At 37.8% G+C, this 27,694-nt stretch overlaps 1 protein-coding gene across 1 annotated transcript; it reads left to right on the top strand.

Annotated features, from left to right (window-relative positions):
* On the top strand, window positions 1-27,690 carry LOC122082183 (CCR4-NOT transcription complex subunit 1-like). The gene is made up of 40 exons (XM_042649659.1): window positions 1-344; window positions 2,150-2,450; window positions 2,580-2,808; window positions 2,945-3,284; window positions 3,428-3,541; window positions 3,631-3,759; window positions 3,839-4,030; window positions 4,123-4,317; window positions 5,649-5,786; window positions 5,937-6,056; window positions 6,184-6,434; window positions 8,184-8,287; window positions 11,145-11,239; window positions 11,322-11,561; window positions 15,383-15,595; window positions 15,707-15,821; window positions 15,929-16,023; window positions 17,238-17,383; window positions 17,506-17,614; window positions 17,699-17,845; window positions 18,015-18,062; window positions 18,139-18,267; window positions 18,470-18,709; window positions 18,806-18,946; window positions 19,029-19,114; window positions 19,227-19,332; window positions 19,428-19,523; window positions 19,709-19,861; window positions 22,502-22,684; window positions 22,803-23,047; window positions 23,175-23,310; window positions 23,396-23,521; window positions 23,847-23,891; window positions 24,012-24,089; window positions 24,163-24,279; window positions 26,375-26,501; window positions 26,587-26,690; window positions 26,782-26,919; window positions 27,015-27,101; window positions 27,481-27,690. Exons 1-40 carry the CDS (start codon window positions 246-248, stop codon window positions 27,688-27,690), a joined length of 5,967 nt encoding a protein of 1,988 aa, XP_042505593.1. The 5' UTR covers window positions 1-245.
* The last annotated feature ends 4 nt before the right edge of the window (window positions 27,691-27,694 follow it).

Below are 27,694 nucleotides of genomic sequence, written 5' to 3' on the forward strand. Positions count from 1 at the left end.
ATCAAACTTGCCCAACAAGGGGAGTGGGGTTTGTGCCAATCCACATATAAAAAAATGTCCCCTCGTAACAGTCTTCTTTATCGAGTCTCTCAATGATTCTCACTCTACCCAGCCTATCAAGATCTTCCATAACCACCACTACGAACTCCTTAAAAACTTCCCTGCTCCTGAAGAAACTTGCAAATCTAGTATCTCTCTCTTTATTTCTGACCTGAAACCCTACCAATCGATCATTCTCTCTCGTCATGCTTCCTTTCTCTTCAACGGTTTCGAACCAGATTCGGTTCTTGCTTCAGAGCTTGAACGACTCCAACTCCGATTCGATCGTTCGCGAGCTATGTCAGGTATGCTTAAGCTTCTGTTTTTCTTTCTCCCACTTTACCCCTTCGTCTACCCCCCTGGTACTGCTTACTTCTTGGTTATCGTGGATTCTCTCTCAGGAATCGTTTTCTACAAATTTTATTTCTCTTAGGGCTTATCGTCTTGATTAGATACCTGAACTATTTCATCGATGTTTCCTGTAATTGACATTCTCACCACTACCACTTATTTAGGGTTAATTGTTTCTGTTTGTCTACTAACTTCTGTTACAAATGAAGGTCGGATTACATGGAACGGGTTAGGATAGAAATTACTGTTCTCTTTACGTCTCAGTTTCGCTGTTATGCTTCATAAAACTACTGTCTTGATGATTCTGCAGGATCTGCGATCGATACCTATTCTGGTCTTCATCCCCTAAAGTGCATTCATTTTTAATTTTAGATGAATTGACTTGAACTTTAGACTCTGAGATGTCTCAGATGAACTGGTTTGATGCAAGAGAGGATTGGAGAAAAAGAGAAAGGGAGAATAAAAGGAAAAAACTGAAACCACATGATAGGCTTCAGAGATTAAGACATCTCGAACAGCGAGAGTTTACAGAGGTTGAATGCACAAAAACTAAAACTGAAACCACATGATAGGCTTAAAAAACTGAGACATCATATAGCAGTGGGAATTTACTGAGTTAAATGCATGAATCTTTACTCAAGGTCCTGCAGAGTGCCAGACACATTGCTGTGGCACACAGTTATGGCAAGTGTGATGCTCAAATGCATGAACTTATTTTGTACTCATTGGTTGAGTACAAAACACATGCAATAATATATATATATATATATATATATAAAACGCAGTCATTTTGTTGATGAAGCACAAAACATAAAGTATCAAGTATCTAAATTTGAAAGGTTTGTATCATCACTTTCAAGTGTTTGAGTCTGAATTGTCCAATGATTCAATTCGTCCATAGTTCATGTGTTTTAGATGTGTAAAATTGGTAGGTATAACCTACCTACTCCAGGCATGTAAGGTGCAGTATTGAGATAGTGTTTATGTTTACATAAGAAATACTGCTTATAGAACACTATAATAACAATGTCACCTCACATATTATCAGGCTTCATATCTTGACAAATTTTCATTGTGCATTGTGTATTGTCAGCTTACAGATTATCATGCTTTATATCTTGGTCGATGCTCATGTTCTGTTCCATCTATAACCCTAATCTATCCACTTTCTACTGTATATATATGTATATTGGACATATTGGAATAAAATGGTTCTGAACTTGCATACAGCATGACTTGTCTTACTTGATCTTTAAGCCTTCCTCAGAACCCTATGCGATTAATTGCTGTCAGTTAATTGAAACCCATACATTTGTATTGGTTGAGGTGTATTTGATGAATAAAAGGTACAAAAAACATACTCAGTAGCAAATTAATGTCATTAACTACTAGGACGTGGTGATGCACAGGTGTTGAATATTTTTATTTTATTATAATGGTAGACTAATTTGACTAGTTTTATTTTATGGAACTATCTGTTCATGAAAAATCAAATATAAGTTTAAATTGTATTTTGCTAGCTTGTTTCATTTGTGAATATTTGTTTGTTGAGCTGTTACTGTTCCATAATTTGTTCACAAAATTGCTTATACATTAAGCTGAGTGTTCATACAATTCTCAGAATCTGCCTGCAATCCAATTTTATCAAGTTTGCCTTTTGTCATTTGTTCTGCAGTCTTCAATTTTATCTCTGAAAATGCTCCTCTATGGCTCTATTTCACTTTCTTACTTTATATTCTTTTTTTTTTTTTTAATGTAGTTTACTGAGTATGGAAGTGAGGGAATCATATTGCTGCTTCAGACCTGCTTGGATCACATAAATTTTCATGGCGGGAACTTGGAGAACATTCCTCCAAAACCAGATTTTCTTGCTGCAATATTTAGATATTTGTTGGATAAACCAAATTTCAGCACAGTGTTATGTGAAGCATTAAGAAGTACAACCATCAATGAGGCTTTTCTTGGAGATTTCTGTAATGCATTACGCTTGTCGGTATCTGAGAAAATTGGCATTGGTCTTGCTTTATCAGATTCTGAAAACCCGGATATCAGAACATGCGGTAGGTTGGATTATTTAGTCTGGAGATTGGTTAATGTAGATTTTCTATCTCTACACTTCTATGATTCTTCTACATTTGTGCATCTATTTGCTTTTCATAACATTTAATCTACTTTTTCCTGTTTCCCAGGTCAAAATTTCTGCATGTCCCATATTGAGGAATTGTGTGCCCATCCCACATCTTTTGATCCTCACGGACAAATTCAGAATATTGTCATGTTCCTGCATCGATCAGAGGGCCTTGCCAAGCACATGGATTCCTTTATGCGAATGCTATCCTTATTGCAATTGAAAGATATCCCTACTTTCATATTAGATCCATTTCTGTCAGATGATTTACGGGTGGCTGATTCTTTGAGGTACTCATCTTTTCCTTAATATCTCTATTCCATTTTAGTTTCCATGCTATTTGTGCTTCGTTGCCCATTTTTTTCCTAGTAGGAACTCTTTCTCTCTCTCTGTTTTTTAAATCAAACTGCTGTACTCTGAATGCAGGCATTTGGATCTATTCTATGAGTCCAATCAAAATGATTTTGATTCTGTTCTAGCAGAGATTGAGAAGGAAATTAGCATGGCAGATGTTGTGAAGGAACTTGGCTATGGTTGCACTATTAATGCGTCGCATTGCCAAGATGTTTTATCCCTTTTTCTACCACTGACTGAGGGGACCCTTTCTCGGATACTTAGCACAATTGCACGCACTCATAATGGTCTTGAGGACTGCCAGAATGCATATTCAATATTTTGCTCTGCGCTTAGTGGCAACTCAATACCTGAGTCACCATGTTTGAACTATTGGAATGTTGATATCCTTGTAGATTCAATTAAACAACTTGTGAGTTCCTAGTTTTAATCTTTTCAATTCAATGCTTTCTTAATTACTATTTTCCCTTTGTTGCTGCATATGGAGTAATGATGTGGTCACTAGGTTTAGCCAAGCGGGTCATTGGTTTTTAACCATGATGTTCTTATCTTCAGGCTCCAGGAACTAATTGGGTTAGTGTTATGGAAAACATGGACCATGAGGGGTTCTATTTCCCCAGTGAGGAGGCGTTTTCCCTTTTCATGTCTGTTTATGCAAATGCATGCCAGGTAATCCTTAATAGTTCAAAGCATGAAGTTTTAAATTGATATTGTTACTGTTCAGTTAGTATTCAGTGAAAAAAAATGTGATTGTGCAGGATCCGTTCCCACTCCATGCCATATGTGGGTCTGTCTGGAAGAATGCTGAAGGTCAGCTATCTTTCCTAAGATATGCGGTTTCTGCACCGCCAGAAATATTCACCTTTGCACATTCTGCAAGGCAACTGGTATCATTCTGTATCTCTTGGTGCCCTCTTTTCTATAATTTTCTGTTTGGCTGATCAGAGTTGCCGATTTTGATTGCAGGCATATGTTGATGCGGTACATGGCCATAAGCTTCTGCAGGGAAATGAGAATCAGGCATGGTTGTGTCTTGACCTTTTGGAGGTGCTATGTCACCTAGCCGAGAGAGGTCATGCTGGCTCTGTGAGAACAATTCTTGAGTATCCACTTAAAAACTGCCCTGAGGTCTTGCTTCTTGGGATGGCCCATATTAATGTATGTTATCCCCCACATGTGCCGTTGGATTTTTTGAGAATTTATTTTAGAAAGACTTGTAAAGTTGATCAAAATTTGCTTTGCCATGGCAGACTACATTTAACCTTCTCCAATACGAAGTATCCTCAACTGTTCTTCCCATGATAATTGGCAATGCAATGAAAATTGGAGTGGTTCTTCATCTGTGGCATGTTAATTCAAATCTGTTGGTCCGTGGCTTTACAGATGTTCTTTTTGCTGATCAAGAACATATGACCAGAATTCTGGGCTGTTGCCTAGAGCTGAAGGTAAAGTGAGGTGCATTGTTGGTAATCCCCAAATTGTGTATTGATTGTACTGTTTGAATAGGTAGCTGGAGAAAGTTATTATATTCTGTGGTTTCAGATATCTTGTTTCCCTTAATTGGTTTCAAGCATCTCTTAGCATCTCTTAGCATCTGCATAATTCTTTTAATTCCTAGAGGATTTTTGTCACCATTTCAAATTTCTGCTTCCCTTTTCTTGGTTTTTTTTTCTTATTCCTCACAACTAGTTCTTACACGATGGCCTCTTTCCTCTTAATTATATATGTGGTGCACTTCTGTTCCATATATGTCTGTTTTCCATGTGGGCTTTGTAATGAGCAATGCATTAATGCATGGTGATAGTGTATAAACAGGGTTACTGGACTTCTGTTTTGGATATTTGAGTATGTATATATCCTCATATGGTCATGGTCCACATTGTGGGTGAAGTAGTAAATCCATTTCTTTGGTGGCCTTATATCATGTCACTATACAAAGGATTTTCATCTAGAACCTTAATTCCCCAGCGAGTTAGCACTGTTGATGTTGTCACCTTTGATTCTCTCGGTAGAATCACATTAATTATCAGAAATTGGGAAAGAAGAATGGGGATGGAGTGTCCAATAGTTTAACCTGGTAGCCTGCCAGCTGCTCCACATCTAAAATTGTCATGAAGCCTAGCTTGACAATTGTAAACTGCACCAGAGTTGGTTTGCTGTTTGTCTTGTGTTCCTGTTTATCTTTGATTTGTAAAAGCATTAATTGAAGGAAGAAGAATACTGTGTTAGGTCACTTGGTGCACTCTACCCCTATTTCATTTCTGTTTCTGGGTTGGTATTTGCATGTTATAAAGAGTTGAAAATTGAATCTATAATCAACTGCATATATCACGCTGTCTTAGATCAACAAAGGAGTGCTTGGTATTCCATGTTGCAGTTCATATGTATTAATATATCTTTCCAACAAAGGGAAAAAAAAGGTTGGTGCTTGGCAGGAAACCACATGGCACACATAGGTTTTTCTACCTTGGAGCATGTCGAGTACTCTAGGAAACTTCCCGTGTGGGGGAATGTTAGTTTATTGGTGAGAAACAGAGCTTTCGGATTTACATATTTGAGTTGTAGCATTGAGACATAGCTGTCAATGCCCAATCTGTTGATCTTTCTGGTCTTGATGTACTCATAATGTCTTTGGCTGAATCTGAAACAAAAGTTTTTTATTTATTTTTATTTTTAATTTTTTAATTAATGTCTTTTATGCCTTTCTGCATTTATTGTTTCTGTCGTGTTTATATTTACACAAATATATATATATATATATATATTTTTATTGCAGATTGTATCAGCGGTATTGGACATAACACCTTTCTCATTCAGTATTAAACTGGCTGCCCTTGCTTCTCTGAAAGAGCAAATAAATCTGGAGAAGTGGTTGAATGACAATCTGAGCACACATAAGGATGTCTTTTTTGAGGTACTATCCTTTTGCTTTTCTACATCATCTTTCATCATCATCATCTCTCTCTCTCTCTCCCCCCGTTATTTTAGTGATGGGACTGCTATTAAAATTTTTTTCAGGCTTTGCTATTTGGAAAGTTTTAACATCTATAATGCTTCTTCCCAGGAATGCCTCAAGTTCTTGAGGGAGATACCCTTTGACACAACAAATGATCCTGCCAACCCATTCCAGCATTCTGGTGGTGTGGTGAATGCCTATTTAGAGACAAGTTCAACATTTTTCAAGGTCCTACTTCTGCACAATAGATCATTTTTCTTTTGTTTCATCAAATGATAAAACACTTTCTGTTTGTTATCTACTTCTCTGTTGCCTCCATCCACCAGTCATCTTCTTGTTTGCTTGTGTCCTTTAGGTCCTGCAAGCTCATTCGGCACAGATGACTTCTAACCAGCTTGCCGAGGAAATGAAGAAGTTGCATTTAGCATCCATGCATGCCACTCCAAGACTGCAGAGTGGTGGAGCTGTGGAGTCGACATCTGATGGTTATGGAGATGATATTGAGGCAGAGGCCAACTCTTACTTCCATCAAATGTTCTCTGGTCAGCTGACCATTGATGCAATGGTTCAAATGCTTGCTCGCTTCAAGGAATCTCCTGATAAAAGGTGAATGTTTAAATGCTGTAGAGGGTCTCTATTTCTGTTCTTATTCCAGGTCAGAAAAAACATGGATATTGTTTTCGACACAATACTTGTTGTGAAAACCATGTAGGCATATATGGAAAACGGAAGTGTCAGTGTTCAATGTGGGCAAGGCTTTAAGCTATGTTACATGCACCTGACATTCCCTGGCTTCTGGATTGCATGTCCATGTGTGTGGAGATATATGTCACAATGGACATGTCATGGACCTCCTTTTTCTGGGGTTAGGTTTGGGTAGGTTCAGCCAAGTCTTGTTGATTGACACAAAAGGAGGGAGTGGGAGGAGGAGGAGGAGAATGTGTTGAGTAGTGCGGTTGCAATTGCAGAAGGAGGTGGGTGGGGGAGGACATAGGAGAGGTGGCGAACGATGAGGGAATTGGAAGGAGGTGGGGGGGGGTATTGGGGCACTCCTGGAATCTAGCTAATATATTTAACCCCTTCAACAACACTTGTCAGATCATTATAACTCTAGGCCATTGCCTAGGTGGGACGCCTGGGTCGCGTTGTTGGTATCACCTTGTGTTCTGGCCCCCTCCAACTCAATTGGTTGCCTAGACACAGTGACTACTATGGGTTAATAACAGATTTAAAATACTAAAGCAAGCAAACTGCCCCTCTCAACTCTTAAGTTTCCTGAATCCGTTTCCTCGAGGATTTGTCAAGTCCGAGCCCAAGCATCTATGTTCGGCTCCAGCATGTGCACTCACATCCATGTAGCATAGATTTTGAGGAACAATTTTGGATTGGTTAGGTCACCCATTCTGGATCTTTATTTGACGTGACCTCTCTGATCTGTTACAGTTGATTGGCCTTTCCACCATAGTTTTCAGTTGTCATGGTGTCTAGGCGACCCAAGGTGTCGGAGGAGGGGAAATAAAAAAATCAAGGCTACACAAAGGTGCGGCCTTGACAACTTTTCCACTCTAATATGGAGCATCTGCTTACTTGATTGGCTGGCATGTTGTTTGGATCGGATGGTCCTTATTGACCTTATTGATCTGGGCCTGTATTACCTAGGAGCAATCTGGGATCTCTTACGGATCTTTAAATCTGTGCATGAAGTATCAGAGTAGAATTTTGAAATTTGCAGTGTCCTTGTGGCATAGCCTTTATCATACTTGTTCAGTTGTGTGTGATTTCTTAGCTCTTGTAATTTGACCTTTTCCTGTTATTGCAGTTAGCATGGCCATGTTTCAGCAAAAACATGTTCATTATTCATTACTGTAAATTTTGATATCAAATTAATTTGAAGAGTTAGTCATATTGGTTGTGTTTGACAGTGGTCGGAAAAACTTCAATATCATATAATTGATTGAAGAAACAGTTCCACTAAAACAGATAACCATGAGAATGCGGTCTTCCAAAGTACTGGTTTGTTATAATATCTTTTACAGGCGTCGAGATATAATGCTCCCAGAAACGGGACCAGGAGTCTTGTACATAGCATTAACTGTTGAGAATACAAAAAATGACCAGTGAAAATTTTCATATATTTATTTTACCCCTTACTTTTTTTTGTTTTTTCCCTCCTTTCCCCTATCAATAGAATGATTGATACATGAAAACCATATAAGTTGCATTTAATTATATAACCTGTAAAACTTAAAGGAGTGGAAGCAACACACAAAAGTTTTATTATTGCCTTTGTGGTTATTAATTGATCTTTTTTTGAGAGAAAAATTAATCCTGCTACCTCCCTTCATGCTTTCACAGGGAGCAATCAATTTCTGAGTGCATGATCGCAAATTTATTTGAGGAGTACAAATTCTTTCCAAAGTATCCAGAAAGACAACTTAAGATTGCTGCAGTTCTCTTTGGTAAGGTTTATAGTTGTTTCTTTCTAATATTTCTTAATTTTATCTGCAACATCAATTTTTCCTTGGGGAATCTTCGAAGTGATGAATTCCTTCTTGAAATTGGTTTGCTAGAAAAAGAAATGATACTACCTCATTGAGATGTCACATGTTACATGGTTTGGGGTATGGCGTCTGGGTACAGGTCTGTCTCAAGGAATCTGGTCCATGTGTCCAAAAATGGGTATTGCTGTTGGCCCTTGGTTAAAATGTGTTATAGTGGGTCAAGGGGGTTAATCTTCTTCTTCATAACCATGTGCAGGTGTCTGATTCTTCGTTGTATATCAGATACATGTTTCTTACCTGTATAACCATTTTGTGTTGTGTTAGTCTTGACATGGGTACCCCAAGGGTATAGGAAGTTTCTGGGTAACTGATGTCATGGTCCCAACTCCAAAGTAGTAGCTTTTCCTGTTCCGACCACGCTTATTAACAAACATTTGTTGTATGGGGGTACGATGGTTTTGATTTCATTTAAGAAGGAAAGGACTAAATCATTTTTTGTTTCTGGTAATACATTGCTTACCACTGTGTTTCATGTTTTTTTTTTTTTTTTTTTCCCGGGGTGACATTCTAATCTGGTTATAACCTGAGAAGCCATCCATAAACATAACTGCGTGCCCTGCCGTGTTATTAACAAGGATATCGATGTTTGTTACTGCTTAACGCTGTGTTCCTAACCAAGGACTGTAGTTTTCAAGCATCATCTTATCTGCTCATTTTCAGTATTTGCATTTACTCTTATAATAAAGCTTCTCAATAGGAGAAATCAAGTTACTTTGTCAAAAATCAAACCTTTCCAGAGTTGGCCTGGATTTTCGTAGCTATCATTTACTCACTCTCAGTATGGTTTGTAATAGTTCTTGAGTGACTAGCAAAACCCTCCTCCTAGTCCCAGACTAGGTTAAATTTGGCAGGGCACAAGTCTGCCTAAGGACTTCTGGACCTGTCCTATGTCAATGCCAGTTTTACTATTTTTGATTTTCTAATGATTACTTAGGCAACAGCTCCTACTTGCAGCCGCCATAACAAAAGAGGATGTGATTACAGGATGGGTTAGGGAATATTTGTGCCAAATTGAATTGAGCCTTAATATTTCTTCCCCATTGCCAGTCAAGGTCTTAGAAAAACATGCATTCTTATTCCTTACAGTTTCAAACAAGCATGTAATCTTTTAGTTCTTGCAGGTCATTGATGTTACACTATAATGGATTGTTTCCCTTGGTTGATCGATGGAGGTCTGACAGTCTCATTGCTGTATGGGTCATCTTGTGGTTTCTATGGTTGCAGTGGAATAATTATGCTTTTGATTGCCGAGAGATGTTGTCCTGTACATCTTCATACCAGATTAGGGGTTGATGCTTCAGCATGCTGGTCTTTTTTCATGTCCTTTGAAACATCATCGTTGTATTTGTAGTATTCTCTTTGTATGTGCATTAGCCTTCATCAATTAAGTAATTGGGTACACAACTGATATAAAATGTTGATGAAAAAAAAATAAAAATTCTTACCTAATGTTTTGAGCAATTGGTATAAAATGTCTGCTTATCAAAACTGCAAATACAAAAACCTTTTCCAACCAATTTTTCCATCCTTTTATGGAACGTACAATTGAACCTAATCAGAACTGAATGGGTTGGCTTCAGAAATCTTGTTTCACCCTTAATATCTATTTAAAGTTAGTTTTTGTTGATTTTAAGTAGGCTATATCTTTTCTCACTTTGACCCTGGTCATTTTTGCCCTTCAACCAGGCTCAAAACCGATACCAGGAACTATAAGGGAGGGCAAAAAATGACCTGGGTAGAAGTATAAAAAGATATAGGTAGCCTACAATCAACAAAAACAAACTTTAGATAGATTTTAATTATTGTGTAATTTTGGTCTGTGGATGGTTTTGACTTTCGAGGCCCCAAATGATCAAATTAGGTCCTGAAACTTCTAGAAAACTCTATTTTAGGCACTCTGAACATAGTGAGACCCTTAGATTGAAAAAAAGCACACAAAAAATGGTGGTTCAACTTCAGACCCTAGGTTGGTATTTTAACATATATTCTATTGTATAGTATACATTCTCTGTTCTGGCCTATTCTACACAAAATTTAGTACTAGAACATATATCTCAATCAAAACAACTAAAATATGCATTAGGAATGAAAAGACATAAAATTATAAACATTCACACACTTGTATGGGAGTAATTTGGCCAAAAATGACAACAAATAAAGTTTGCACAACCCTGAGTTGAAATTAGCAAAGTGCACGGCATGGGTAGAAATTTTGACCCATTCTGTTTGAAACTGTACATTTTATTTTATAATAAAGAAATTTATCATTTTGGTTGAAACGATACCAAAATGACACGTGTTGAAATCAGTGAAATTTTGGCAATAAAAGCTACATTTTTTTTTTTTTTTAAATATTGCATAAATTTCAATTTGACATCTGTTGAAAGACGAAAGTGAAAATTTCGGCGAAATCTTGAAGTGTGCCTCCCCCTTTATTTTTAATTCCTCTTTTGAGCACTACGTTACTTTCTTACTGGTGCATTCAGTGGCCTTCCTTCCACATGCTCGATTCACACCTTAGAGGACTTTCCCTCAATTGATCATCTGTTGGAAACACTTGTGAATTATCTTGATTATGCTTGTTACTATTCTTTCCCCCCATTCCTTTTCTTGTTTTGCTACTCATCCATCTCAACTTTCTCATATTGTTTATGATTATTTTATTTATTTTCCACAGCATCTTGAGAAAAAATTTCTAATTAGAATTTTGCTTTTAGCGTAACTTTATTTCTGACATTTTGAAGTTTTCTTGCAGGTTCCCTAATAAAGCATCAGCTGGTGACCCATCTTACCCTTGGTATTGCCCTCCGTGGAGTCTTGGATGCACTGCGTAAATCTGCCGATTCCAAAGTTAGTACTGTCCCTTCAGTTGTTGCATGTTCTTTTTCTTTATTATTAGTTATCTGTTATTGTGATACTTTTCTTGTGTCAGATGTTCATATTTGGGGCCAAAGCTTTGGAGCAGTTTGTGGACCGTTTAGTGGAATGGCCACAGTATTGTAATCATATCTTGCAAATATCTCATCTGCGTGGCACCCACTCGGAACTTGTTGCATTCATTGAACGTGCTCTTGCAAGGATCTCATCAGGCCATACAGAATCAAATGGGGTGAACAGTACATCTAATGATCAGCCTCAAGGTTCTGCCCAGGCTACTTCGGAAAATTTAGAGGTATGGATTTACTTACATGCTTAGGCTTCATTTGGTCGCAATCTCAGAAAGTGATTTCATTGAATTCTTGCTAGATTATGAGCAGAATTGTGTTTGGCATGCCAATCTATTTTTCTGCTCAGTCACAGAGAGCAGTTCCGGTTCAAAAAGTCCGCAGTGAGCACATTTGACAAAGCAAAAAATTCATGTTTTTACCGTTCATGAGCACTTCTGTAAAAATGCTCACAACTTTTCCCCCCTCCCAACTCCCTTGTCCCTCTCCTCTCTCGCAAACACCACCATCAAGGCAGGGCCTTTCCCTTCATCATCAAGAACAGCAGGAATGTCCTCCGCCCACCTGAGGTACTTGGTGAATTTATGAGTGATCGCTTAATCTTAGGATTGTTCTTGCACTTCAAATGAATCTTGAAGTACTCCAAGGCGTTCATGTAAAGTGGAAAATCCTAATTCCCCACAATATCTTCATGAACTGTCTGCTTCACATATTCCTTAGCCTGCTCCTTGAAATTGGTATACATCTTCCGATTCCCACATAATTGCATAGAAAGAAAAACCTTAAGAGGGAAACGCTGCAGCAAAACACTCTAACCCAAAACCCTAAAAATTCTTGAGCTCCGATCTGATTTATACAGGTGGTTAAATAATATACTGAAAATTCACAAAGTTATAGGCTTTGAACTCACGTGATTGGTGATACTGCAAATCAGATGCAATGAAACATTTACACCTGACCTGCCCTGAAGATTCTCAAAGCGGAATTGGAGAATAAGCAGAGAGATGAAAGAAAACAGACCTTGATTTGGTTGTTAAGACTCACGATTGGTCTAGCGAGGTAGCTGCAGGTCAAGTTCTTTCATTTTCCTTTCACGGATTCGTTTCGTATCCTCTTTTCTACTTTCCGCCATGTATCAGTTAGAACCTGATCTAGGAAGCGAATTGATGCACATATACACGCGGAGGAAAGGAATCGCAGTTTGTAATTGCAGTGTGAAAGATTATTATTAGAACAAAAGAAAAGAAAAAAGAAAAAAAACAGAGGAAACAGTGTTGGAAGTGATTCCGTTAAAGTGTATGCCAAACGCCATTGTGTTTTTTTCTTCTGTCCTGGAAGCACTTTTTTCGCCACGTTACAAAACACCAATCTACTCCCTGTAATTATTCTGTGAGAAGAATCAGGAAAAATTACTTATGGTTCAAAAGTACTTTCTGGGTGCAGAATTGTTACCAAATGCAGCCTTATTGATGTCATTGATGCAGATTGATAGATGGAACAAACTCCAAAATTCAGTTTTAAGGGCTTATAATGTATAGAACTCTGACAAACAGGTCTGACGGTTAAGATTACTTGGTTCTAGCAGTCAAAATTAATGGAAGGTAGTAACAGATTGTTAAGAATAAAATTCACGATTTTTAGATAGGAAATAAACTAATTAAATAGGGAGATCGATGGAAGTTGTGGACAAGACGAAATATGGAAGTTAGATCCTAAGATTTAGGATCTAGATCTATCAACCAGTGGGGGGAAAAATGGAATGAAGAGGAGATAAAATCTGTTGTGCTGTCTGCCTGTCCCGATACAGAAGAGAAGAAATAAGATGAAAAGGCGGGGGAGAAAATTGACAGCCGTGAGAGGGAGAGTAAGAAGAGATAAGGAGGAGCGAGAATCCTCTTACCAGAACAAGAGAAGGGATAGAAGTGGGCCGTTACCAAATCAAACAATAATCTGTTAATACATAGTCAGAGGATGGTGGGTACATCTACTTATTAGGGGGGGGGGGAACCCTAAAGCAAATCTTCTAAATCTAGGACTTTTGGACAGCTAAATCTTTACTAAGTAGTCAACACTCTAGTTTTGTAAAACCATAGTAACAATTATAGTCCTTGTATCAAGAATAGGATAGTATTTTTTCCTTCAAACCTAAAGAAATCTTAATCAACTCTGCCAAGAGAAACCCAAGGCAATCGAGATCATGAGGCATCGCCTTACCCAAGACTATAGTTCAGGAATTTGCAAAAGCAAGTAAGACGTGAAGAATGCGGTGAGGGAAGTATAGAGAAGAGAATCCAAATCAGCAAAAGATGTTAAAGTATCCGAAGCCTTTGCCTATGCCGACTCGACCTGCAAAATCCAGGCTGAGATGAATTAAGAACGGAGTTATGGAGTAGAAGGAAAAATCTAAAAATGATCGGGAAGCCGGTGCTTAAAGTATAGTGAAGGGGGCCAAGGGGCCCTTTGAGAGATTTGATCTCTCTAGGGCCTAATTTGCTCCCTGGGAAGGCGGAGGATATAACGATTGTACTTCACTACACTTAGTGATTGTATGGGTAATGAGAGCTAACTTTTCCATCTAGCAGAAGAATTCTGCTAAATTTTAGCTTTATTTCGTTATGCTAAATAAAAGAAGTTGAAATATCAACAATTAATGAATATTTGCAGCAGCATGAAGATATGCCTTAAAATTTCTCTTATCCTGCTCGAATATTTTTGTATTCATGCTTGAAGCAGAATAAGATCAGTCACTGGCATGGTGTCAGAACTTGAAAAATTAGATTCTTCTTTAAGTGCATCTAGAATCATTAGGCCTTATGAATTTGTTATTTTATGGTGTGGATTTCCAAGTTGAGGACTTGTCGCCTTTTCTCCTTGTGTCCTGGTGCTATACTTAGCTTGTGATGAACTTCTTCTGAAGAAGTTTTAGGCCCAATGCATTTTGTTATATGGTCTGCCCCTAATATGTTACCGTCTGATGTTGTGTCAGGAAGTCTTGGTACAGGCTTTTACTACTGTCCATCTCTGTAGAGCTTTTGAAGCCCCTTCTTGGTCATTGCATATTGGGCCTAGAAAAAATTGGCTCTCTTTTGTGGAATAATTAATTTTTTTTAAAAGGAGCTTCACCAACAGCAATCAGCCAACTGAAAAATCTGGTTGTCTGAGTTTGAAAATGTTCATTGGTGCTTCTTTATGCACCTCCTTTTGCTTTATGTTGAAATACTTATGTTTACCATGTATCCATGGGAGACATGCATTTGTTTTATTATAGTAACTTTAAGGTTGGTAACGTATCTAACTTATTTGAAGCACTTAAGTTATTCTCAATCTCAGAGCATGATTGGAACACCGCTCTTACAAGTGACTTGTGTCAGTAGCTCACATCATAGAATTGGCCTTTGTTTTAATGTGTTGATATGGTCATGCACTAGTTACTGAAACTAACCACACTTCTACATCAATGATGTTGTCTCTTGCAAAGTCTGTGTCATAAAGTGTCAGTTGTGCAGAAAATGTAAAAATGGAAAATTCTAGTTTAATTTAATGGATGTTGAGGCTTTAACTGCTCTATGTGAGGTGACTATTTTAAGATTATAATTTGTTGAAGATGCTCATTTTCTGTTAAAGGATCCTTTGCTCATGAGCTGCACCACAACTTTCTTTCCTTGTATTGTACTTGCTGCTGATCTTTGTTTGCTGTGGATTTATAAAGAGGTTGTGGTCCACGGTTCCTCCTAAATCTCATCTCTCATCTTCACTTAGTTTAGTATGCTTGTACTTCGTGGAATTGGCTATCCCCTGCATCCTAGTTTGATTTCTTTGATTCTCTTTTCTGTCCCATTCTTTATTCTTTATTATTGATTTATTTAAGTTTTTTATTGATTTTCCCCCCCACTTGCCTCTCTGTTTCTTGTGAATGTTTGTGGTCTGAACTGTTCCATAATGGCATTATTTTCCTTCTTTTATATGCTTAAAAATTTATTTATCGGATAACACTTTTTTTTAGATGCTTTGTTTTTCTTACTTCAAAGACTATTTTATTCGTTCTCAGGCATCCGACTCTTCATGGCAGTTACTAGGATCTAATTTTACACAACCTGGGCAACAAGTCTCCACCCCACTTCAGCTGCAACAAAGACATCAAGGTTTTCTTGATGACAGGCATAAAGCCTCCATAACTTCAGTTAGCTATATGAAGCCGCTTCCTTCCCCTGCTGGGCAGCCTTTACTTGTTTCCAACCACGATGCTGTGGGCAATCAGAAGGTATGCTTTGTGACTATGTTGGACTTAATATGCTTTTACCTTTTCATTGGTATTTTTGGGTACCTTCCTCATGTGTCGTTTTAATTTCTGTGCTATGCTGTTTTTCTCTAGTCAATACTCTCGCAGCCCTTGCAGACGCACCCTTCACAGAATGTGGGAAGTGGTCCAGCAGCTGTGTCATCTTCACCTGGTTTTCTGCGCTCTTCCCGGGGGATCACATCTACTAGTAATTTTCTATACTGATTAGTAATATTATATCCCATGTTGCTCCAAAAGTTGCACCACATGAGTGCATTTTCTGCTTCTGATTTTATTTATATCTCCTTTTTATAGGTATGCTTAGACAATCATATAATACAGGGTTTGGTTCTGCTTTGAACATTGAGACACTCGTTCAAGCTGCTGAGAGAAGGGACACTCCTATAGAGGTATTGTAGATTTAAAATCTTTTTGGTTCCTCCCACTAGATTACTTTAACAAGGTACTGGGTCTAGCTGCCTAGGTAGCAAACATGATAGTTTCTGACGTGGCTTTGATATGTCTAATGCACTTGTGGGGAATTTTATGAACAGTTCTTCAATGAAGACAGTGATCTAGTTATAATGAATGGTGTGCTAGTTTAAGAGCTACAGGGCCTATCTGATGCAACCAGCCAATCCTAGATTAGGAATTAAGATCAGATCAGCAGCTCCATAGGCTTAGATCTAAAATGTTTCCTGATAAACCGGGGTTGTAAAAGGCTTGCTGATTTGCTGGTTTCAGCAGCTTGCACTGGGGAATGAAAGAGAGAAGAAGAGAAGGGATAGGCCATCAGGGCTGTTATGGGACTGTGAACTGTAGTACTGTACAATGAAAGAATCGTGAATGGAATGTGTGAACAGTACCATGAACCGTAACTGAAGAAACGGAGAGAGAGAGAGAGAAGAGGCAGAAAAGAGGAAGCCCTCTTGGCCACACAATTCAAATCCAAATTCTGTATTCTATTTCCTTAATCATAATCATGGTGGAGAATGGTTTCATATTTATAATAAAAGCGGAAAACAAAAGAAATTCTCATCTAAAATTCTTAGGTAGCGACTAACTTAACTAAGGACTCTATAATACTTAACTAGTTAGAATTGTTGAAGGCCAAGTAATGCTGAACTGATCTCAAGCCAGGGAAAGAACCAACGGGAGATCAATTGAATCAGGGTTGGTGATATAGGGACAAACAAAATCAGTAATAGAATATAGAACACATGAAAGCAAAAATAAAAAAGGATATGACTTGGGCATCCCACATAAGCACTTCGACCATTTTCAGTCTCTCACCTTGCAACTGCATCTCATGGCCCATCTTGCATCTCACAAGGAAAATTAGCATAAAACCATCATCTTTTCTTGTCTAAAATTATTGGCTAGAGTACATACCCTCTCTTTTTATTTGTAATCTCAATGAAAAACAAAATAGGTAGTCTCTATTATGGTAGGAGGGCCCCTTACAAAAATAGTAACTTTCCATAGCTACGGAAGAGTCACCAAGATGGAAAGTAACTAGTAACTGTAAAAATAGTAACAAATATACTTAATTTCTAAGCTAGATATTGCTTTTGGATGACTCTGTCACACTATTTCTGGCATTATTTGTCATATCTGTATACAGGCACCTGCGTCAGAGATTCAAGATAAGATACTGTTTATTGTCAATAATATTTCAACTACAAATCTTGAAGCTAAGGCAAAAGAATTTACTGAGATTCTGAAGGAGCAGTACTACCCATGGTTTGCACAGTATATGGTGATGAAAAGGTTGGAATTTCTGAATGATTTTCATGTGGATGTCTGTTCAGTCTGATGTATTTTTTCTGTTGTTCTCATTACATTTTTTTGACACCACCCTGTACTAATGTTCACCCAACTTCTTTGACCAGAGCGAGCATCGAGCCAAATTTCCATGATCTCTACTTGAAGTTCTTAGAGAAAGTTAATTCAAAGGATTTGAATAAGGAAATCGTGAAAGCGACTTACGAGAACTGCAAGGTCACAATGCAAAATTTTCTCTCGTCTGTAAACATTTACTATGGTTATGAAAGGAAGTTTTCCTAATGTCTTTGTATGTGGCAGGTTCTTCTAAGATCAGAGCTTATAAAATCCAGTTCAGAAGAGCGTTCTTTGCTGAAAAATCTTGGTAGCTGGCTTGGGAAGTTCACAATTGGAAGAAATCAAGCATTAAGGGCTCGGGAAATAGATCCCAAAGTCTTGATAATAGAGGTAGCTATCTTATTTTGCCTCACAATGTTTCAGGAGTTGATTTGGCTTTGTCAACTCTTTTTCCTATATGGTATGGGGGTTATTTGTAGAAATATACCCATTTTTGATGGATTATCATCATTTAAATTTCAATTATTAGTACTAATGTTTGCTCTTTGGATTGTATCAGGCATATGAGAAGGGATTGATGATTGCAGTGATCCCCTTTACCTCAAAGGTATAACTATCATGATGATTTGACCTGTTTCTCTGTATTGGTCACTTACAATTTTATATTCTACCATTTGTTGCAGATTTTGGAACCATGCCAGTGCAGTCTAGCATATCAACCTCCCAATCCTTGGACAATGGGAATCCTTAGTTTGCTGACCGAGATCTATGCATTGCCGAATTTAAAAATGAACCTCAAATTTGATATAGAGGTATGTTAAAATTCTTAATTTTCTCTAGTTTTCTCAGACAGCTGGCTAGTCTAGGGTGCTCTTTTTTCTCGTAAATCTAAAAGTGAACGTGTAACTTGGATTAGAGAGAATATTATCCTGTTGCCTGATATTGTAAATATGCTTAATGATTCTTGCTGCTGTTCATATTTCTTACCTTCTGCCTTCAATTTTGATATTCTAGGTCTTGTTTAAGAATCTTGGTGTGGATATGAAAGATGTAAAACCAACTTCTCTTCTTAAAGACCGGCTTAGGGAAGTTGAAGGAAATCCGGATTTTTCGACAAAAGATATTGGAGCATCCCAGCCACAAATGGTTGCCGAAGTTAACTCTGGAATGATATCTGCATTAAATCAAGTTGAACTTCAGCCCGAGGTTTCCGCTCCATCTCACCCTGCTGGTCATTCAAATGTTTTATCTCAGGTATGTAGTTCTTTCCCATATTTTCTAGTTTGGATGTTAGTAGTCCTTTTATCTATTTTCAATATGTTGATAGCCCACTGTGTGTTGTGGATCTAGCATACTGCTTCTCTTCATCTTGCTTCGGGTTCATTGGGGGAGGATGAAAAGATGGCAAACTTAAGCTTATCTGATCGACTTTCTACTGGTCAAGGGCCGTCACAAGCCAGTCCATCCCAGTCACCTTTTTCTGTCAGTCAGGTATGATTGCGGACTTCTGTTCCTATATGTCTTAAGAAGTGTGAAGCTTTCTTCAAGGGCTATTTTCTGTTTTTGGTTGCAGCTCTCAGCTTCAATCCTTAATATTGGATCTCATGTTGTTATCAACCCTAAGCTTAGCGCCTTGGGCCTCCAGATGCATTTTCAGAGGTTTGAAATTGTTGATTTGGGCTTCACCTTGTTTACCACCAAATAAACTATCAGCATTCTGTTTCAGGTGTAATTGATAGATCTTAACATGGTTATTTATGACATATGTCAGAATTGTTCCAATGGCAATGGATAGGGCTATCAAAGAGATAATGTCCCCTATTGTTCAACGTAGTGTTACTATAGCAATGCAGACAACAAAGGAACTGGTTTTAAAGGTTGTTTACTGCCATACTTTCTCTTCTACCTATACAATAGCTAGCTTGTAAGTTGTGATTTACTTTTTCATTTGCTTAAATAAATGCAATGGCAGGACTATGCCATGGAGTCGGATGAGAGCCGTATATATCATGCTGCACACTTGATGGTAGCAAGCCTTGCAGGAAGTTTAGCGCATGTTACATGCAAGGTTTCTTCTTCTTAATCTGTAATGGTTTTGAGATTTCCTGTACTGTTTTTGTTTTGTTTTGTTTTGTTTTTGTTTTTGTTTTTTTTTAAATGAAAACTTCCGTATAAATTTCCAAGTAGACTGCTGAAGTTTTGCCATTTATTTCTCCAATTTTTTTGACTAAAATTAATTTTGGTTATTGTTAGGAACCTCTTCGTGGTTCAATTTCCATGCACTTGAGGAATTTGCTTCAGGCCTTAAGCATTGCCAGTGAAATTCTTGAACAAGCTGTGCTACTTGTTACAAATGATAATCTTGATCTGGGTTGTGCTGTGATTGAGCAACATGCAACGGAAAAGGTAGGTTTGCTCTTCTTTTTCCCTTCTGACTGAACTCCTACCTTGTTTCCGTAGTACTTCTTTGATGGTATGATATAATTTTCCTTATGTTGGACAGCCTTGTATTTCGAAATATAGGGCTGAACTAGAATAAAAAGGTGGTGGGAAGAGGGTTTTAAGGATTAGGGTTTCTAGGAATAGACACAAGTAACTTAGAAGAGAGAGAGAGAGAGATTGAGAGGCCTGAAACTCAAGTCAAGTTCAGTATTTGGGAGAGAAAACAGTTTGCTGAAAATTAGAACATGATCTGATGGTTGGATCAGAATATATGGGTAAATACTTGCAGATCTAGGAGAAGGGCATTTTGGTAATCAGTCTGCACACAACTAACAGAATTAGAGTAATCGATCTATACTGAAATATGTTATGAAGCAGTGATTAAACTAAATCTCCTAGACAGATTTCATGCAAAAAAAGTCTTGTGTATGAATCCTAGTTGAAATAGGACTTCACACATCCAAGATCAGAATCTGAAATTTACTACAGATTTGGATGGAGAAGAAATTCAGTTGGAAAAATATGGAATCAGATTTGTGATTAGAACAGAAAATTTGCAGAAATTCTAGATTTGGAACTTTCTTGTCAATGGCAAAAGGAAAATAGAAGAATCCGCAAATCCAGAGTAGCAAATCAGTTGCACAAGAACATGAGTTGTGGGAAATTCCAGAACTTGACTAGTTAATAAACAGAAATTAAACACCTGGGCTTCACACCTTGGTTCAGACACCTACCAGCCTTGATAAAATATGAGGGTTTCTTCACCAATGGAGAAGGAGAGCAGCAGTGACCTTTTCAATTGAAATTCGTGTACAATGCTGGCCTCCCTTGCAGACTTATATTGAAAACTCAAAAAGAGACTCCTGCACTAGAAAGGAAAGTCCTACTAACCCAATCCTTAACTAATAGGCTGACATAAATTGACTAAGGAGCTACAATAATAAAAGAAATGGACTCAAAACAGGACTGGACTCATAGAATACTAATTTATCCTAACTAAAAGACTTAATAACAATTAAAATAAAGAAATAAAGATAATTATTAAGCCCGTGTGGCTAGCCTCTAGCCACATTATAGGCCCATTAAAGTGGTCAATTACAATGAAAACACATGGGATCAAATGCTCAACACATGTAACCCAACCCAATGCTTGTTTATAATAAAAGTAGCCCATTTTGGTTATATATTTGCATCAAAAGAGATTGAACCGGGGGGGGGGGGAAGAGAGTTCTCACATTCTATCAATAAAATATGCTCATTTAAAGAAACTGAATAATCAATGGGGGACTTTTATTTAAATCTGGCATGGCATTGATTAATTAAACAAACGAGATATCAAGAATAAACTGCTGGATAATCTACTAGACTAAAACTGCTTAATTTCTAAGACTACTTATGATATATGTAGAAGTTGGCCGTTGAAATGTAGAATATCATATTAAAAGATCATCTAAATTCATGTATTCCTAAGGACCCAAAATTTGGGTCTTAAAATTGGGGCAATTATAAATAAATTCATTTAAAACAAAAGCCCATGACGACCTACTGTCAAAATAGGACCAATTTTCGGACTGGGCCTACGTTACTTCCACATCTAGGCTGACAGTTCTCCAATGACTGATACAGACATACAGTGATACTAGACATTTTGTCCTTTTGTAACTGAAGTATGCTCCAATTTAGTCTATTCTTTGTTTTATGGCTCCAAGGCACTACCTCAAGCATATTTTGGAATGGCCTCTTTGGGTGGTAGTGCATTGCTCCCCTGGCTCCCATAGCCATAGCTTTCCTTTGTTCCTTCCCTTGTGAAAATGGATCTGCCTCAATTCTTTGATGGTGCCCAAGGGGGGCTCTTGTCCTTTTAGACTTAGGGTATTGTGGTTCATTCAATGCATATATACAGCGAGGCATAGACTGTTGGAACCTGCTGATCTGGGTAAAACCCCATTTAGATGGAGACTCTGGCCCCCTGGGGCCCAAGCTACCCAGTTCATTTGATTTCCCAAGGATTTTTGGTTTGGAGGGGGAGGTTGGGTGCTGATTTATCTATTCTTGTTGATATACATGTGCTGATGCTTCAGATCTTACTAGACAAATCTTTGTGCTTGCTTCCACTTTGACTATTGTGTTCCAGTGTATTTGGTAGCCAATTGTAAGGTGCCCAGGCGGCTTTTTCTGGATGGGTGACTTGGTTGCCTAGGCGTCTTGTTGGTGTTGCTTTTGTTTTTGACCCCCCCAACTGCCTTGGTTCGCCTAGACACCGTGATAACTATGATGTAGATATCCCCTTACAGGCCGGTTGTTCTGCTTTGTAGTTTTGGTTTTGATAAATCATTGTTATTCACCATATGGTCAAGAATTTCAGATGAGGGGTTATAAACATTTAGTCAATATATGTACGAAGGTTGTTTATTATTCCCTAAAAGAAAACATACTGTATGAGTCTGTTGCAAATTCTTGAACATGTTATATTCTCAGTGCCTCAAGTGGAGCAAGCTGTCTTGTGATAGAATGATGAATGACACCGTCTTCATGCTCCCTGCCAAAATTGTTATTTATTAGAATATGAGCATGCCCCACGCAATTCTGTGTATGTAATGACAGGCTCTGGGTACAATTGATGGGGAAATATCTCAACTACTTTCTTTGAGGAGGAAGCACAGGGAGGGTGTTGGTCCAAGTTATTTTGATGCAAATACGTACACGCAAGGTCCTATGGGCGTGGTACCAGAGGCCTTGCGACCGAAACCTGGTCGCTTGTCCCTTCCCCAACAGAGAGTTTACGAGGTAACTGTGTGTTCTGTTTCACATGAAATGCAATTTAGCTACCATCACAACTATATTCCACATCTTCTGTTTTAATTTATCCTTTGTTCTCACTTTTATACATGCGTGTGCTTGTCAGGATTTTGTTAGGTTTGCGTGGCAAAATCAATCAAACCAGAGCTCAAATGCGGTGCCTGCTTCCCCACCTGCTTCATCTGGCGTCTCTTTTAGTTCAGGAATGTCTCGTGCTTATGGTTCCACTATGGGGCAGCTCAACCAAGGTGTCTACTCATCTGGGCAAGGGGCACAAGGATTTGGTGCAGTTGCACAGCCCATGGACCTAATGTCTGATGAGATGGACCCTGGTTCACAACAACTCATAAGGTGTGCTATTTTCCTTTTTTTTTTTTTTTGGGGGGGGGGTTGTGTGTTGGTGGTGGGGATTATTTGTACTATAATTTACAATGACTCAATATCTGATCTATCTCTAATCCTCCTTCCAATGTTACAGTGCTTCCTCAACTCTTATTGGAGCACCTGATGGTGTTATTCAGCACGGTTCTGAAATCAACTCTGTTGTTGCTCCATTTCCTTCAACTGTGGCAGTCCCAGAATTGCTTTCATTGGAACCCTCTTCTGCTGTAAAGGTCAGAAAACATTATTTCTGTGAACGTAAAATGTTGGTGATGACAATGACGTGCTGATAGCATGTTGTTTTTCCTTCGGTTCAAGGAATTGGGAGCTAATGCACAACCATCACCTCCTCTGTCTGCCACGGAGCGCTTGGGAGGTGGTGTATCAGAGTCTTTGTTGACCACGGGAGATGCATTGGAGAAGTTCCAGTTTGTGGCTCAAAAGGTACCAAATAGACTTTGTTTGTTGTCAGTGTTCCATTGATTTTTCATGTCGATGTGTCTTGATGGTATTTCATAATGTCTAAAGCTGTTTTTTGTATCTGTTGATTGTGATTCTAATTTTTGGACTCTAATTTTGCCAGTTTTTCATTGAGAAAATTTACCTTTTGCTTGAGCTTTCTTGTCACACTGAGATTTCCTGTTTGGCTTCTCTTGTCCTTATAGATCTTCCCATGCAATAGCATTTCATGTTTCTGCTTCTCTCTCTTCTTGCATGCTTATCTTCCTTGTGAAGCTTATTCTGTGACTTCATTCTATTTGTGTTTCAGCTGGAAACTTTGGTCGCCAAAGATGCCAAAGAAGCAGAAATTCAGGTATTCTTTTGTCACTATCTTCTCTCTCTCTCTGGTGACAATGTATTTGAACTTGAAACCTGTTGCAAATATGATCCTATACTACTAGCCATCACATTACGCTGGGGTTTATATTTTCAGGGTGTTATTGCTGAGGTTCCTGAAATTATACTCAGATGTATAAGTCGAGATGAGGCTGCATTGGCTGTGGCTCAAAAGGTTTAGTATCCTACTTGTGTGGAAATCCAGTCCAATCTCAGGTCCTGCTCTGAATTTTTGATTTAATTTGCAGGTTTTTAAGAGTTTATATGAGAATGCTTCAAACAGTTTACATGTTGGTGCACATCTTACAATTCTGGTGGCTATTCGAGATGTTTGCAAGCTTGTTGTCAAGGAACTCACAAGCTGGGTATGTCTTTATTGACTTCTTCTCTGCTGCTGTCTTTATTGACTTCTTCTCTGCTGCTCTGTTTCTGGTTGAATTGTTACCATGAATATATTGTATATTCAGAACCTGCTATCTTGATTTTGCTGCATATGGGTTGACCGGTGGTTGTTCACTTACATGTGTATGTGCAATTGTGCAGTAATTTTATATTGCATCCTCTCTCTCTCTATATATATAAGGTGTATCGTATAGTTATATTATTCATTTGGTAATTGTGGTGTCAGTTACTTTTTCCTGGTTTTGGGTCTAGGGGAGTTTTGTCCTTCGATTGTTAATGTGCACTATTTTGACACAGCACACTCACACATGCACATGTACACGCACATGCGCACGCGTGACACAAACACAAGTAATGTGTTCATGTTATCATATGTGAATGTTAATATTTGTATCAAATATTGGAAAAATAATATTAATTGTGGATTAACATTTACATCAATTGTTAGAAAAATAATATTAATGTTTTTATTTGGACTAACTAGTAAATTGTTATTATTCATGATGGTGAGTGTTTTTTTTTAAGTCACAAAAAAATGTTATATTTATGTGAGGTATAATAAGATGGTGGTGATGATAAGGGAGAAGTGATGATGCAGTTAAATCACCTAAATGGGCTTATTTTATTAGAAAGAAGCTTTAGGTTGTGTTATGTATTTGTTGGGCCTTTGATCCAATGTGTTTTCACTTTAATGGGCCTATAGTATGGTAGAAGCTAAGCCTACAAAATTAGGTAAGTTTCTTTGTTTCGTTATTTTAATTGTTATCAAGTGTTTTAGTTAGATTGAATTAGGATTCTATAAGTCCAGTTCTCTTTCGAGTCAGTTTCCTAGTCAGTTTATGTACCTTGTTAGTTAAGGATTGGTTTATGCCTTTACTTCGTAATGTTTGAGGTTTTTTTTTTTTTTTTTTTTGGTCTTCTATTTAAGTTTGTAAAGGGATCCAGCCTTATACACGAATTTGATCAATGAGATTTTGGCTTGAGCCTTTTCTTTATTTCGTGAGATGCAGTGTGTGTGATATGATACCATTAATGGCGGGTGGGATTCCAGTTGAGGCTAGGTGGGATTCTTAGTCATATCTTCATTCTTCCTTCTTCCTTCTTCCTTCTCCTTCAATATTCAAGTAAGTATTCCATTGTTTTCTGCAACTCCATATCCTGTCCAATACTCCAATGATTTCAAAAACAGTGTTTTTGAGTTAATTTGATTGCCAAACATTTTTACTGTGATGGTCGGGGGGCAAACATGTTAAAAATGTATGCGGTGAGGGTCTTCTGTAGAGCAGGCACTATTTAGGGAATTTTAGTAACACCTTTATTTTGAGTAATTTGGTTGAAAGAAAGATTGGGGGGATAATTTGGTAAGCCGATGCCATTTTTGGGTAATATATATATATTTATTTATTTTTTTTCCCCCCCACTCCATATAAAGAAGTGGAAGGGGTGGTCAATGATAAGAAGCAGAAGGAAGAACAGGGGTGTTTCTTTATAAAAATAATAAGCAAATCTATACAGCTGTCACCTTCTCCTCCCTATGCTCCTAAATCCTTTTTCTCTTTTGGGGAGTGTTTATCAATTCCAATAACAGTGTTGATGCATTAGTTCCCAGTCCATATCATGAAATCATTACTCCTAAGTATGTCTTCTGTAAGGAAAATGTGTTATATTTAGCTGATATAGACCTAATATTTATAATGTTGTTCAGTATTTATTCTAGTGAAAATCATCAAACAACCAAAAAATAGAAGTAATTACTTCATCATAAACAAAATTTAGTTGCCTATATTTTTAACAAATAAAGATGTTTTTTTATGCTATATATTTGAAAAAATGTTCTTCACCCTATAAGCTTGTGAGTGAGAGATCCTACCGTACTAGGTATATGTAAGAAAATAAAATGTAATACTATGACTTCATTCTTTCATCTGCCTAGAGTTTCACAAAGGTGTGTATAGATTTTCCTAGAAGAGTGTTTTCTTGTCGAAAGTTGTTTTGGAGTCCATGTTTTGAGCTTTTCATGCTTTCCATGATATAATTTTCTATTATCCTATTCTCTAGGTGATTTACTCGGATGAGGAGCGCAAGTTCAACAAGGATATAGCTGTTGGTCTCATTCGCAGTGAATTACTAAATCTTGCAGAGTACAATTTACACATGGCAAAGCTTATTGATGCAGGAAGGAACAGTATGTACATGGGGGGAATTTACTTTTTAGATTTAATGTTATTTGGTACAACTTATGCAGCTAACTGCTGGCGTAAAATTTGCAGAAACTGCTACAGAGTTTGCCATTTCTCTTCTCCAAACGTTGGTGGTTCAGGAACCTGGTGTCAGTGTGTCAGAACTCCACAATCTTATTGATGCCTTGGCAAAGGTCTGATTTTCTTCTGATTGTGATGAGTCTGATGGCTAATTTATTCTGAGATCCATAAATCCCTCATCGATTAGTTGTTTGTCATTTGCAGCTTGCAATGAGGCCCGGATCTCCTGAAACTTTACAGCAGTTGGTTGACATTGCCAGGAATCCTGCTGCTAATTCAGCTGCATTGTCTATTTTAACTGCTGGCAAGGAGGATAAGGCTAGACAGGCCCGGGAGAAAAAGGTATTTGTTGTTTACCGATGCTCACTTTTTTATTTATTTTGTGCTTGAGCATGATTTTTTTGGGAGTCAACATTTTGGATGCGTTTCTTTTGCAGCAGTCTCCTGGTCGCTCCATGGCTATCAGGGAAGATTATACCAATGCTGAATCTATGGCAGCAGATCCTGCTGGTTTCCGTGAACAGGTACCAATAAGTGTTTGTTTGATGAGATTCATAGATATCCAGTTGTAGTGATTAATATCTTTAAAAGATGCTTGAGGAGATTTGGTCTCTTCCAAAGGGGGAAATATAATTGAGGTGGCTTACTTTTTTATTTTCATATCTTCTGTGCTTTCTCCCACTGCTTTTGGTACATCATATAGGTCGCGTACTTCTATGGGTGAATGCCAAACAATTTCAACTTGAAACTAAAGAAAATTTTGAGTGTAGTCATCAGTTTATTTCAGTCATGGTTAACGACTAAGTTATTCTGCTTGACCTGAAGACGTGTGATGGGATCATTCAGTTTTTTTTTTTTTTTGGGGCAACTTTATGCTTATTTTTGTCTTCGAGTATACTGCAGGTTACAGTGCTGTTTGGTGAATGGTGTCGAATTTGTGAACTTCCTGGTGCAAATGATGCAGCTTATACCCATTACATTTCACAATTACAACAAAGTGGGTTGCTTATAGGGGATGATATATCAGATCGCTTTTTCCGTATCCAAACGGTATTTTTTCTTACATCTTTGGAACTTTGTTTGGGAATCAGTGATGGAATTTATGGTCGATGAACAA

Source organism: Macadamia integrifolia, chromosome 6, assembly GCF_013358625.1.
Source record: "Macadamia integrifolia cultivar HAES 741 chromosome 6, SCU_Mint_v3, whole genome shotgun sequence".
Classification (NCBI taxonomy): domain Eukaryota; kingdom Viridiplantae; phylum Streptophyta; class Magnoliopsida; order Proteales; family Proteaceae; genus Macadamia; species Macadamia integrifolia.

Coding starts and splice junctions, on each gene's coding strand:
- LOC122082183 (XM_042649659.1), top strand. CDS start 246: ATGCTTCCTTTCTCTTCAACGGTTTCGAACCAGATTCGGTTCTTGCTT. Junction 19,524..19,708: donor TAGCGCATGTTACATGCAAG/GTTTCTTCTTCT, acceptor GGTTATTGTTAG/GAACCTCTTCGTGGTTCAAT. Junction 22,685..22,802: donor CCCAACAGAGAGTTTACGAG/GTAACTGTGTGT, acceptor TGTGCTTGTCAG/GATTTTGTTAGGTTTGCGTG.